Source organism: Saccopteryx bilineata, chromosome 4 (assembly GCF_036850765.1).
Source record: "Saccopteryx bilineata isolate mSacBil1 chromosome 4, mSacBil1_pri_phased_curated, whole genome shotgun sequence".
NCBI lineage: Eukaryota > Metazoa > Chordata > Mammalia > Chiroptera > Emballonuridae > Saccopteryx > Saccopteryx bilineata.
In genome coordinates, this window is record NC_089493.1 from 158899585 (window position 1) to 158914150 (window position 14566).

At 51.0% G+C, this 14566-nt stretch overlaps 1 protein-coding gene across 5 annotated transcripts in view; it reads left to right on the forward strand.

The window, feature by feature from the left end:
• TBC1D9B (TBC1 domain family member 9B) overlaps positions 1-7030 on the forward strand; it is a 67813-nt gene extending 60783 nt beyond the window's left edge. For 3 of the 5 annotated variants that reach the window (XM_066272462.1, XM_066272465.1, XM_066272463.1), the window contains exons 18-22: positions 696-764; positions 992-1042; positions 4079-4141; positions 4691-4797; positions 5806-7030. In XM_066272462.1, coding sequence (XP_066128559.1) covers positions 696-764; positions 992-1042; positions 4079-4141; positions 4691-4797; positions 5806-6495 — 980 coding nt within the window. In that variant the 3' untranslated portion in view covers positions 6496-7030. The remainder of the gene's footprint in view (positions 1-695; positions 765-991; positions 1043-4078; positions 4142-4690; positions 4798-5805) is intronic. The other 2 variants (XM_066272466.1, XM_066272464.1) reach the window with 2 other exon arrangements.
• Positions 7031-14566: the final 7536 nt, after the last annotated feature.

The following is a 14566-nucleotide window of genomic DNA, read 5'->3' on the forward strand; positions in this document are numbered from 1 at the left end:
AAAAAAAAAAAATTGTTCTGTGCAGCCAGAGGAGGAAAGCCCTTCTTTTCGTGGCTTCCACCTTGAACTAGTTTTCCTGTAACGCAGCAACAACAGTGGCCTCCAGGCGCCTCGGGGAAGTTGTTACTGGCTGCCAGTGATTCTGCTCAGGGGGAGGCTGGGGCTCCCCATTGGGCTGGGAGCCTGGGTTGCTCAGGGCTCCCGTGGACCTGGGCCCACACCAGACCTCCTCCCCATGTGCCGTACACTGTTCAACCCTCACTGCACTCCCTCTCTACAGCGGGGAGAATGAGCTCCTCACAGAGCAGGGCAGGTCCCCAGGGACAGCTTGTAGAGACTGTCCACACAAGGACCAGTGTCCAGAATGCATGAATGAGGAGAGCAGGTCACTTGTGTACAGAGGTCCCTGCCTATATGCTGCCAGGGGCACAGACCATCCCAGAAGACCCGCCAGCTGCACTGACCAGATTTTTACCTTGGGCACCTATTACATTTTCAAGCATAATATATGTAAAAGCTAGGAAAGTAGCAGTAACCAGAATCTTCACAGCTTCACTGTGACTGCATTTCAGGTGGTGGGGCTGGGAGTGGTGGGGCACACCAGTGGGGAGCACATCTTTGTCCCAGACTGGAGGTTGGCCCTGGGGAGAGTCATGTTTCCTCCTGCCCCTGCCCTCCTTTCTCTTTGAGCACAGCCCTGAGCCCAGAGGAGGCGGAGTCAGCCCTGGAAGCCACCCATTATTTCACCGAGGATAGCCGAGAAGGTAAGCATTGCAGGCGCAGGCTACCACAGCCTCGCTGTGAGGCCCACACAGGTGGTCTGCAGCCCTGGGTGTGTTGGGGAGCCTGCCTTGTTGGGGTGCTGGCGGGCAAGGGTGCTGCCTTCCTCTCCGGGCAGATGCCTGGGTGTTCTCATCATTTCCCTTGTCTCTGCCTTCCTGGACTCTGGCTTCTCCTCCCTCTGCCCCTACTCCTCCGCTCTCCTTTCCAGCATCTCCTCTGGCCTCAGGTTTGGATCTTTTCCTGCCATGGAATGCTCAAGGTCAGTCCCTGGAGGGCCTGGCACCCTCTGTCCTGGGCTTCGTCCAGGCCTTGGGCTCCATCCTTCTAACAGTTGCCCGCACAGTCAGGAGGCCCGCAAGCTCTTGGTCCCAGGGACGCCTCCTGTGTGACTGTGCCCGGAGCAGGACCCAGAACCAAGCACTCCTGTGGACTGGAGGAGGAGAGGGGCGGCCTGTGGGCTTGTGGGGGGGGGTAGTCTGTGAGGACGCGTAGCACAGTGGGCATTGCACAGGCACCAGAGTGTCCACTCCACGGGCATGTACAAGAAGCATTCTCTGTGACCTTCATAGGAAATAATGCAAATGCTATCACTGCAACAATGTAAAACACAAGCAGGGAGGAGTGAGGTGAAGGAGGATGGTGGGTCCTTTCTTAAAAAATGTTTTTCATATTCCACACATTTCTGTTGGCGAGAAATATGTTTGTCGAGTACCAGTTAGAAGTCATCCCTCTGCTGCATTTAAAGCATGTTGGGAGCACCAGATCCAGGTGCTGGGGGCATTCTGGGCCTGTGCTTTGGTAGTTAAGCTGGTGGTGTATAATATACTTACCAAACTGGCCCTGGCTGGGGCTGAGTGGATACAGCATCAGCCTGGTGTATGGACATCTCGGGTTTGATTCTCAGGGCACACAGGAGAAGTGACCATCTGCTTCTCTTTCCCTCCGTCTCCCCCTTCCTCTCTCTTCCCCTCCTGCAACCAATGGCTTGATTGGTTTGAATGTCAGCCCAGGGTGCTGAGGATGGCTCAGTTGCTCCAAGCATGTCAGGCTTGGGTGCTAAAAATAGCTCAGTTGATCTGAGCATTGGCCCTAGACAAGGGTTCCTGGTCAGGGCACATGTGGGAATCTGTCTCACTCTCTCCCCAACTCTCACTTTAAAAAAATGTATATATGTATGTATGTATGTATGTGTGTATATAATCACCAAACTGATCAAAACTCCCTTATAACTTCTCACAGGGGACAGTACACACCAAGATTAATAACCACAAAAAGCCTGATGAGTGGTGGTACAGTAGATAGAGCATTGACCTGGGATGCTGAGGTCCCAGGTTTGAAACCCCAAAGTCACTGGCTTGAGCGTGGGCTCATCCTGCTTGAGCTTGGGATCATTAACATGATCTCATGGTCACTGGCTTGAGCCCAAGGTCACTGGCTTGAGCAAGGGGTCACTGGCTGAGCTGAAGCCCCCCCCCCCGGGTCAAGGCACATATGAGAAGCAATCAGTGAACAACTAAGTCACACAAGTACGGGTTGATGCTTCTCATCTCTCTCACTCTCACTTAAAAAAAATACATGTATCAAAAATTAAAAACAGCATTTATCAAAATACTTAAGTCAGTCAGTCCTGTTGACAGGGTCGGAGGTTTACCTGACCTTGATTCTGAAGCTGAAGGACCTTGATTTCTTTTTTTTTTTCTTTAAATTTATTTATTCATTTTAGCCTGACCAGGCCGTGGCGCAGTGGATAGATTGTCGGACTGGAATGCGGAGGACCCAGGTTCGAGACCCCGAGGTCACCAGCTTGAATGCAGGCTCATCTGGTTTGAGCAAAGTTCACCAGCTTAGATCCAAGGTCGCTGGCTCGAGCAAGGGGTTACTTGGTCTGCTGAAGGCCCCGCCAGTCAAGGCACATATGAGAAAGCAATCAATGAACAACTAAGGTGTCATAATGAAAAACTGATGACTGATGCTTCTCATCTCTCTCTGTTCCTGTCTGTCTGTCCCTATCTATCCCTCTCTCTGACTCTCTGTCTCTATATAAAATAAAATAAAAAAAATTATTCATTTTAGAGAGGAGGGAGAGAGAGAGGAGAGAGAGACAGAGAGAGAAGGTGGGGAGGAGCTGGAAGCATCAACTCCCATATGGCAAGCCCAGGGTTTCGAACCGGTGACCTCAGCATTTCCAGGTCGACGCTTTTATCCACTGCACCACCAGGACCTTGATTTCAATTATACAAATTAAACAAGCAGATATACCTTGTCATACTCAGAACATGGGCAAGTCAGGGGCACCTTACGCTCTTCTCAGGCACTTATGGGCAGTGTTCCACAAACCCCGGGCCGCGGACCGGTACCGGTTGCAGAGAAAGAATAAGTAACTTACATTATTTTTGTTTTATTTATATTTAAGTCTGAACGATGTTTTATTTTAAAAAAATGACCAGATTCCCTCTGTTACATCCGTCTAAGATTCACTCTTGACGCTTGTCTCGGTCACATGATACATTTATCCATCCCACCCTAAAGGCCAGTCCGTGAAAATATTTTCTGACATTAACTGGTCCATGGCCCAAAAAAGATTGGGGACCAACCACTGCTTATGGGAGAGTCCAGGGACTGGGGGTGCCGAACCCTGTCCTTAGATGCCACATAGCCTCCAGGCAGTGGGTCTCCATTCCACAGTGAGAAGTTTGAGCCCACAGAAGTGCCCCCCATCACATGATGAGGATGCTGCCACCAGCCAGGGGTCCCCAACCTGCCACACTGCCTCAGGGAACAGGCCTGGGAGGGCTAAGCAGCCTGCTTCTCCCTGGACTTCAAGGTCACTGTAGGGAGCACTGTATGCCAACTCCAGCAGATGTGTCACTTTTAGAATACAGAGCCAGCTGTATTTAAATCTCCTCAGCTGGTGTGGCATTAGGAACTTGAACTGCTAATTAGGACCTCCTCAGTTTGACCGTTTTTTGGCTGAGACTATGGCAATTAGTTCTTGGACTTTTTCTCCATAAGTGCTGATCTCATCAGCACTTGAACACTGCATGGTGAGATTTGTATTCCTCTAAAAGACAGGACATGAGGGTTGGGTGGCTCTAGGTGGCTCTTGGGCTTAATGTAACCAAGTGGAGACAGGAGTGGATGCTTCAGTGTGACAGGCAGCTGGTGCAGAGAGCAGTGCAGGACCTCACGGGGCCAGCTTACTTCTGCAAGAGAGCACAGACTAGCCCGCTCACGGACCTTGTGATTTGGAACCACAACAGAAGACTGTTCTCTGGGTCTTTTTTCGGTCATCTAGAAGCACTACAACAGGAAGAGCGAGAGGAAGCTGGAAACGAGGTTGTCCAAGAAAAAAGAGGAGGTACACATAGGCCAGTCACCACTTCTGCTGGGGGTGGGTGCCCTGTCCCTTCAGGAAAACCCCCACTGGGGAGATAGCACACAACCTGGCTCTAAGGCTCTCCCTGTGGAAAGGGTGAGGCCGTGAGGCAGATGTGGCCCATCAGCTGCTCGGGGAGGCCCTGCTTGCCTCAGCCTCAGGCCTGAATCTACTTCTCCCCATGAACACCCATGGCTGTGGCCCTCCTCCTGGGGGGCCTGCTTTCTGCCAGGACCCCTCTCATGCTAGCCTATCTCTAGCCACCACGTGGTTCCATCACGATTGTGGGGGAAACAGTTTGGCTCATCTTTATCATTTTAGGTCAAACCTGCTTTAGCATAACCCAGGGAAACCCATGGGTGTTCTGGGGTATTCATTTACCACCTCCCCAAATGCTGGGATATTTATTAAAAGAACCCAGGTAACTCCATGCCAGACCACACCTCTGACCTACTCATTCCCTGCTACCAGCCCTCAGCCCTCTTTCTTTCACTTGGTAGCTGGAGGTTAATTTTTTCTCCCAACTCACAGAGGAGAAGAGGACCAGCACTCCTGACTATCGGCACTACCTTCAAATGTGGGCCAAGGAGAAAGAGGTTCAGAAGGAGACCATTAAGGACCTTCCCAAGATGAACCAGGTAGGCACCACAGAGCCTGCAACAGGTACTTGTGAGGATGCTGGCTGGGTGGGGTTCTTTGCCCTGGCATCCCCAAAGGGGAGGGGGCATTTTCCTGCCTACATCTTAAGCCTGCTAGTCGGAGGGCAGTTGGGTGATTTCTGGAAGACAGGAGACCAGGTGCTTTAGGGCCTTGTTCAGGGCAGTGTCTTGTGACAACTTGCTCACACTTACTCGATATCTGTGAACCAGAAAAGCATTGGTGAAGGCCGGTCCCTGATACACAGAGACTAACACACTGCCTTCTACCAGGACCTGGCATCATGGCGCTCCTGCTCCCCGGGCCCACTGGGCACTCAGCACATGCAGGCTCGCTGTTCATTTGCTGGTCTCTAGGTTTAGAACCTGGCATCTTGGTGAAAGGCTCAAGGCCAGGACCACAGACAGGTAACCAGAGGCAGTTCTTGAGCGACAGCCTGAGCGTGGCCCTGCTCTGCCCAGAGGGCACCCTATAGTCAGGGCGGAAGGGTGGGGTGCTCACGGACTGGGACTTATCCCACTGTCAGGCCACGAGGCCGGCACGCATGAGGTCAGGACCTGCAACCGGGCCTCCTCACCTCAGCTGACTAGGCTGCACTTCCCTGCCACCACCCTCTAAAGAGCTTTCTCAAGGACAGAGTTGTAGTTGGCTTCTGATTAAAGATCTAAAAACCCAAAGTGGATCTAAAGCAGTGAAGAAATCCTTGTCGTCACTGGGTTGGAGAGTCACACGACAGAAACAAGTTTAGCTGTGCTAACAGAATGCACATAGAGACAGGGAGAGATTCCAGATCATTCTCTGTGCTAGGTGAAGGGTAGCTACCATGTTTCTCTCTCTGACCTCACTGTTTCAGTCTGTGACAGGGACACACAGGGTGCAGGTGTGTGAATGTGACTAACAAGACAACTCCCCCAGCAGGTGGATGGGCAGCTCGGGCAGTCTGACCAGCCTGTACCACCTCCCTGCCCTTCTGTTTTTCCTCTTAAAAGGAACAGTTCATTGAGCTGTGTAAGACGCTCTACAACGTGTTCAGTGAAGACCCCATGGAGCAGGACCTGTACCACGCCATCGCCACAGTGGCCAGCCTGCTGCTGCACATTGGGGAGGTGGGGAAGAGGTTCTCGGCACAGCCAAGCAGGAAGCCCAGGGACGGCGCCCCTGGGGAGGACCAACTGCTAGCCCCTGACCCCCCTCAGGATCCTGCCCAGGAGCTCCCGCCACCAGCTGTGGGAGACCCCCAGGCCAAAGCTGGTGGAGACACCCAACTTGGAAAAGTACCACAGGAGAGCCAGGTGGTGGGTGAAGGGTGCGGTGATGAGGGCCAGGCTTCCCCCTCCCAGCATCTCTCTGATAACGAAACCAAAGATGACATGTCCATGTCCTCCTACTCGGTGGTGAGCACGGGCTCCCTACAATGTGAGGACCTCACCGACGACACTGTGCTGGTGGGTGGGGAGGTCCACAGCCCCTCCACCACCACCACCCGCAGCGGGGGCTCAGTCGACACCGAATGGAGCATCTCCTTCGAGCAGATCCTAGCTTCCATCTTGACTGAGTCTGTGCTGGTGAACTTCTTTGAGAAGAGGGTGGACATTGGACTCAAGATCAAGGACCAAAGGAAAGTGGAGAGACAGTTCAGCACCTCCAGTGACCATGAGCATTCTGGGGTTTTGGGCTAAAGATTCTGCCAAGTGGGGACCTCTCTCCTCCCTCCAGGTCTGTTTCCCCCCCAAGGACACAGTCTCCTCTCCTCCCAGAAGCAGGGAGTAGAGGGGAAGAAGGCTGAACAGCTGCTGTAGATGCCCAGGCAGAGTCTCCCTGCCTCTCTTCCCACCCTGGGTTTGCTGGCCCCTGCAGAGTGCCAGAACCCTCCTGCGGCCCCTGCTTGCCCAATGCCTGGGCGCCTGGGCCATAGCCAGGCCATGTGGTATTTTCCCACAGGCTCTCCTGCAGCTGCCTGCTTCGGGCTTTACTGCCACTTGCGGGGGGGGGGGGGGGGGGGGGGGGGGGGGGGGGTCATCTGCCTGTTGGGCACCAGTGGTAGCTCTCCAGGAGCCCCTGAGCCAGAGCTCTTGGCTAAGGGACACTGGGTGCCATGCAGGCATATTCAGATGCTCTTTCAGCTCGTCATCCTCACCATTAACCTTAAAATACATCCCTCAGGTCCTGGTAGAACTCCTTGTGTGCATTTCAGTTAGCTAAAAATCGCACTGTGCTCAGTGCCTTAATAAATCTCTTAACTAAAAAAACACTGTGTACAGAGTGTGAATGTGGCCCAGGCCACTGATTGGGGCTCCTGGCTTCACCTCAGGCTGCCTTTAAAGGTTTCCAGACACAGTTCCCCATGGGTGGGGTTCAGGGCTCCCAGGACACAGAAGGTACTAACCTGTTCCAGGGTGCCCTGAGCTTGCACTGTGCAGGTGTGGGCAGCCTGGGTCTGGGTGCAGGATGGATGTCCTTTGGAGTTTAGGAAGCAGACTGTGGGGCCACAGGCGGCAGGCTGAACCACAAGGATCCTCTTGCTTTGCATCAGGTGCTGATCATCAGTGTCTAATTGACAAACACTCACATACACAGGACCATTCTTGCTTCTACTAAAAGATATATCTCTGTGGCTATTGCTTTTTTTTTTTTTTTTTTCTTTTGTAAGAGGAGGGGAGATAGAGAAGCAGACTTTCACATGCACCCTGACCTGGATCCACCCAGCAACCCCTGTCTTGGGCCAATGCTCAAGTACTGAGCTATCCTGAGCTCCCGGGGCGTAGCTTGACCAATTGATGTGGGAGAAGAGAGAGAGGGAGAGGGAAAGAAGCAGATGTTGCTTCTCTTGTGTGCCCTGACTGGGAATCAAACCCAGGACATCCATGCGCCAGACCAATGCTCTATCCACTGAGCCACCAGCCAGGGCTGGCTCTTGCCTTTTTTTTTTTTTTTTTCCCCGAAGTGAGAAGCGGGGTGAGGAGGCAGACAGACTCCCACATGCACCCAACCAGGATCCACCGAGCATGACCACCGGGGGGTGATGCTTGGCTCATCTGGGGCGTTGTTCCGCTACAACCGGAGCCATTCTAGTGCCTGAAGCAGAGGCCATGGAGCCATCCTCAACACCCCGGCCAACTTTACTTCAGTGGATCCTTGGCTTCGGGAGAGGAAGAGAGTCAGAGAAAGGAGAGGGGGAAGGGTAGAGAAGCAGATGGGCATTTCTCCTGTGTGCCCTGGCCGGGAATCAAACCCGGGACTTCACATGCCGGGCTGATGCTTACCGCTGAGCCAACTGGCCAGGGCCTGGCTCTTGCTTTTTAAAAGTTTATTAGCCATGCCCTATCTGGAAAGTTCAGTTGGTTAGAGCTTCGACCTAAAGCACAGAGTTTATAGGTTTGATCCCAGTCAAAACATATACAGGAACAGATTGATGTTCCTGTCTTTCTCTATTCCTCTCTCACTAAAATCAATTTAAAATTTTATTATTTATTTATTTATTTTGGTATTTTTCTGAAGTGAGAAGCAGGAGTCAGAGAGACAGACTCCTGCATTCACCAGACCTAGATCCACCTGGAAAGCCCACTAGGGGGCGTTATTCTGCACATCTGGATGCAACTGGAGCCATCCTCAGCACCCAGGCCAATGGAGCCTCGCTGCCAGAGAAGAACAGAGAAATAGGAGAGAGGGAAGCATGGAGAAGCAGATTGGTGTTTCTCCTGTGTGCCCTGGCCAGCATCAAACCCGAGACATCCACACACTAGGCCAACTGGCCAGGGCCTAATAAATTGTTTTTGAAACCCTGGGCTTTCCTGGTCAAAGCACATATGGGAGTTGAGGCCTCCTGCTCTTCCGACTTTCTCTCTCCCTCCTCTCTAAAATGAATAAGTAAAAATTTTTTGAAAAGTTAAAATAATAGCCTCACTGAGGCATAACTTACCATAAAATTTGCTTACTTTAATTTACAATTCAATGATCTTTTAGTAAATTTACAGAATTTTGCAAGTCTTGGGCAAATAAGTTTGTAAAATGTGTTTTTTAGGTTTGCTCGCTTATATTTTGCATTGGTCTGGGCAGTGCCATGTGTATGTGGTCTGTGAAAGGCTTTGTGCTTGCCCTAGGGTGGCTGATTGCAAATTGCGGATTACTTTCCTGCTTGGGAGGGGTCATTGTACTGCTAATGTTGTATCGGAACAGTGAGAGAAACTGAGAGAAACAGACGTTTTTGCCACATAATTAAGTAGCCAAATTAAGGAGTCTATTTAAAACTGGAGGCATCCAAATCATGCCGACCTGAACACAGTTTGGGGCTGGCTTCTAAAGACAAAATTACATACTGGTTGGGGAATGTGGAGGAGGAGAAGCAGTAAAACAAAGCAGTGAAACAAGCTCTCTTACAATGTTTATAAGGTTAATTCGGGGAGAAACATTCCGGGAACATCTGCAACCTTACAGAACTATCCAAGGCCAGCGCCTGGGAACCCAGCTTCAAGGCCAGGGGTAGGGAGGGGTTTTTTTGGTTTTGTTTTTTTTAGAAAAAGTAAGTTCTGCTAAAAAGTCTCTTTGTTTTAGAGAAAGTAAGTTCTGCCAAAAATTATTCATGCTAAGAGCCTTTCTTTTCTATATATCAGTGTTTGCTGGAGAAGGGATTTTTTTCCCCAGCCTGGGTTCTGTGGAGGGAAGGAGTGCAGAGGTGGAATGGAGCTGAGGGGCTTCGGGAGCTCCCCTGAGGCTGGTGGGGGCCTTTGATGCCAGGAGGAACCGGGATTTTGGGGGTTGTAGAACCAGAGAATGTGTCAGGGCTTTGAGAGCTCTGAATGAGAGGGAAGTGGTCTTCCCTGCCTGTTTGCCTGTCCGCTGGTATGAGACTTTAATAAACGGAATGGCCTACTGTAGAGCCAGTAGGCAAGGCCACCATCACAGCTGCCCGGCCCATGCAGGTTCGCATTGAATTCGGACAGTCAGTAAAGAAACAATGGAGACAAAAACTGATGGGCCATCCTCTTTAATCCTAGCTTGCACCCGGCGGGTAAGTAAAAACACACACTGGACTCCAAAATCCACTCACATTCAGTGCTCACAAAGCTACTGACTTATCCGAGTTTCCTAGAATCAGAGGTTTCTAGCTCACCAGACTTATTCACCTCTGTTCCCCATCTCCTTCCTTCTCTATACACAAACTCTGCACTAACTGGCTTCTCACTCAGCACTCCGCCATCTTGGCTGCTTCTCCTGGCCTCCTCCACGTGGCTACTCTCTGCTCTCTGCTCTGCTCTCTCCTCTAATGATAATCTCAGGAACCAAGAGAGCAAGCTTCCGTTCTGCCCCCATTTTATTAGTGTAGAAATCCAAACCTTTAATCCAATATACAAAATAGGGAAGTCTCTAATACAAAGTCACTTCTCTGAGGCGTGATGGGATTGTACCACCCCACATCAAAAAGGGTGGGAAAGGCTTAGTCCTAAAATCAAACCCCAGGCTACAATGATCCTGCCTGCCCACAGCCCACAGAGACACACATTAATATCACCTGGGCAACGGCCTCCGCATGGGCAGCGCCATCTTTAACAAAGTGAGCATAATACATTTTATCTGCCCAACACCTACCATTTTTTTGCTCCACTGTTTCTTTACCATCTGCCCGAATCCAATGAGAACCTGCATGGCCACTATGGTGGCAGCCACTGGCTTTATACTCCCCAATGTAAACTTTCCCAGACATTTTTGCAAAGGTAAACTTTTTGCTACGTTTCAAAGTAAAGGCCAGGTAGCTTTTAGGAGAATAGCAAGTGTTGGTCAAATAAGTTTGTAAATATGATATGTATGTTTGCTCGCTTGTGACTTATATTGGGTGTGGGGGACAGGCTGTAAGCAGGCCAGGTCGTTGTAGCCTGGGGTTTGGTTTTGGGACTAAGCTTTTCCCCACACCCTTGACTGATTGTATGATCTGGGTGGTGCACTCTCATGAGGAATCCAATTATGCCTTGGATAAGTGACTTTGTATCGGAGACTTCCTTGTTTGTATATTGGATTAAGGGATTTTGGTTTTCTGCACTGTAAAGTGGGACAGACCAGGAGCTGACTCACGCAGTTCCTGCTATCACGATTGCAGGGGCTTCCCTGATCCCTTGCCCTTCATGGGAAAAGCTGGTTTTCTGCTTTTCCCTTGTCTTCTTTTGTGGTTTGCCTGTCTTGGTGAGACACCAATAAATAGGATAGCCCCCCATCCTCTGACTCCGCCATTTCTTTATCGTCTGCCCGAATCCAATGGGAACCTGCATGTGAATGGCCACGATGGCGGCTCCTGGCCTTACAACTGGCGTAGTTTCTGGCAGGATTCAGAGATTGGCATGGGGCCACCACCCTTGATGGGTGGAGTAGAGTACTGGTTGCTGCTCTGGCTCCCCATGGCTGTCCTTTTAGGGGCCATGGGCTACATGTTTTTTACTCAAGAGGAAACCAAGAGTTCTGTGCGAGAAGCTGCCCGAGGTCAAAAGCTTCAGTATGAACTGCAAATAGAACGGCAGAAAAGGCTGGAATTAGAGCGAGCACTGGAGAGGAATTACGGGTTCGCGAGTTGCAGTTTACCCTGGAAGCTGAACGTTTTCACCGGCAGTTGTTGGAGAAACAACTGCGGATTCAAGAGCTCGAGTCTCAGCTTCTGGCCAAAAGCCAGCAGCCACAGGAGCCTAAACGGTCAACAAAGGAGCAGCAGCATCCGTGCTGGTGGATTGGCTTTGAGTCAGTGGGAGCAGGCGCTTGCAACTCCTCTTCTGAGGATGAGAAGGTTCAGGCTGAAGCTGCCATACGCACACTGAGAGCCCGACCAGTTGTCGCCAAGAACGTAAAAACCCAGCAACAAAGAGTCCCTCAGGGGCAGTCACAGCCTCCTGCCCAGGCAATGGAACACTCTGTGGTCTGGCCCTATACCCAAGCAGAGCTGATGGAGTTGGGGGCACAATTTAGGCAGAAACCTACTGAATCCCTGGTAACCTGGTTACTACGATTATGGGATATAGGGGTGGATGGCATCATGCTCTCCGGAACAGAGATGGAGAAATTGGCCGCCATTACCACACACTCTTCCTTGAGGCAGCGTCTTCAGAACTGCCATGGCAACCCAGGGGACCATACCCTATTAGAATGGGTGATGGCCGCCATTCGAATGGTCTGGCAGAATGCTGGAGAATTGCCGGGGGCAATGAGTCGGTGGCAGTGCTACAGTGAGTTAGTAAAGGTCCTTCGGAAACTAGGTATGAAGAATGCTGTTTTCAACCCTGGGTCTCGTGGGCCAGATGAGGAAGTGTTTACGGCAAAAATGAGGGAATTTGTCCTTGCTAGCACCCCGTCAGCCCTTTTTGGTTCACTTGTGGCTATCTTGGGCCCCTATGTGGGGCAGCCCATCAATGCAGTTACACAGATGGTAGCAGATTTGGGAGAGCTGGAGGCCGCTCGGGATCATAAAGCAGTGAGGGCTGCTGCCTATGTTTCCCCCCTAACTAACAAGGGAAACGGGCCTGTAAAGGTTACCCGAACGCAGATGTGGGTAGACTTGATTGCGGCTGGAGCAGATAAGGGGAAATTGGATGGCCAGTCTAATAAAATTCTTTTGGAGCTTTGGTGGCAGCTTAAACTGGAAGAGAAGTTCCAGCCACTGAGACGAAAGGCCCCAGCAGCTACCAATAAAACGTTTGGTGCGCGTACAGCTCGGTTACAAGATTATATGATAGAGACAGCTGAGGGAGAGGGGAACTCCCAAGACCCATTGTACCAGTTTGAATAGGAAAAAGGCCGAGGGACCCGTCTAACGGGGATGGGCAGGGACTGGAGGCCACATGTGGAACTGGCTATCCACTGGTCCCCTTCCAATGTACAACGGGTGTTGGCCTTGGTGGATACAGGTGCAGAATGTTCCCTTCTCTATGGAAACCCAGAGTGGTTTGCTGGGACCCCAGTGGCCATTGATGGTTATGGGGGCCAGACTGTTCAAGTGAAGCCAATAACTATTCCATTGGGGATAGGGAGACTGCCTCCTAAGCCATATAAGGTGTATGTATCTCCTATTCCTGAATATATTTTGGGGGTAGATGTCTTGCAAGGACTGTGGTTGGAAACTACAGCTGGGGAGTTCCGGCTGCAGATCAGGGTTGTGAAGGCAGTATTACGGGGACACGCATCACATTCCCCTTTGCAATTACCCGTCCCTCGGTGTGTGACTAACACCAAGCAGTACCGCCTGCCAGGTGGTTATGAAGAAGTCACAGGGACAATCCTCGAACTAGAAAAGGTGGGAATCATCCGGCCAGCACACAGTCCTTACAACTCCCCAGTATGGCCTGTGCGCAAAGCAGATGGAACCTGGAGAATGACAGTAGATTACAGGGAACTTAATAAAGTTGTTCCCCCTTTGCACGCTGCTGTTCCCTCGATAGCTAACATGATGGATCGGCTAAGCCATGAGTTGGGGACATACCACTTTGTGGCAGACTTGGCCAATGCTTTTTTCTCTATTGATATAGCTGCAGAGAGTCAAGACCAATTTGCCTTCAGTTGGGAAGGGAGACAATGGACCTTTACAGTGTTACCTCAGGGCTATTTGCATAGCCCCACCTTGTGCCATGGGCTGGTAGCTGCTGACCTGGCTAAATGGAAACAGCCAGAGGTAGTCCGCATGTACCATTATATTGATGATATTATGCTAACTAGTGATTTTCTTCCAGAATTGGAGCAAGCAGTCCCTACCCTGCTATCCCATTTGAAAGCATGTGGCTGGGCAGTTAACAAGAACAAATTGCAAGGACCTGGGTTATCTGTTAAATTCTTGGGAGTTGTCTGGTCGGGTAAGACAAAAGTTATCCCTGACGCAGTTATAGATAAGATTCAAGAATACCCTGTGCCCACTACGGTGAAACAGTTACAGGAATTCTTAGGTTTGTTGGGGTATTGGCAAGTATTTATACTGCATTTGGCTCAGTTACTACGCCCCTTGTACAACCTTATTCGAAAGGGGGTTTGCTGGGATTGGACTGAGCAGGCGCAAGGTTCATTTGCAGCTGCTAAGAGAGCTGTCAAGGTGGCACAGGCCTTGAATGTGTTTAATCCTGCCAGGCCCTGTGAGCTGGATGTTCATGTAACCTCATAGGGGTTTGGATGGGGCTTGTGGAAGCAGACAGAGCGCCTACGGCAACCTATTGGGTTTTGGTCCCAATTGTGAAAAGGTGCTGAAGTTCGTTACTCATTAGTAGAGAAGCAGCTGGCAGCTGTGTATGCTGCCCTCCTGGCAACTGAGAGTATTACAACCACAACACCAGTTACAGTCAAGACAACATACCCTATTGCTGGATGGGTGAGAGATTGGGCAACTAAACCACGCAGTGGTATGGCCCAAATGTCCACCCTGGCCAAGTGGGGTGCCTATCTGCAACAACGCTGTGCTCTTAGCACCAGCCCATTGAGGGCAGAACTGCAGGAAGTCTTGGGTCCAGTCACCTATGCGACCTTAGAGTCAGGTGCAACTGGGGCTCAGGAGGCAGAACCTGAAGTCAGTCCCTACCAGGAGGCGTGGGTGCCCATCCCTGAGGATGCCTGGTATACTGATGGTTCCAGCAGGGGCCAACCTGCCAAATGGACAGCTATAGCCTTCCATCCGGCCACTGAGACTATTTGGATGGACACGGGTACAGGCCAAAGCAGCCAATGGGCAGAATTAAGAGCTGTTTGGCCAGTTGCCCATAATGAACCTTCACCTCTGGTAATCTGTACTGACAGCTG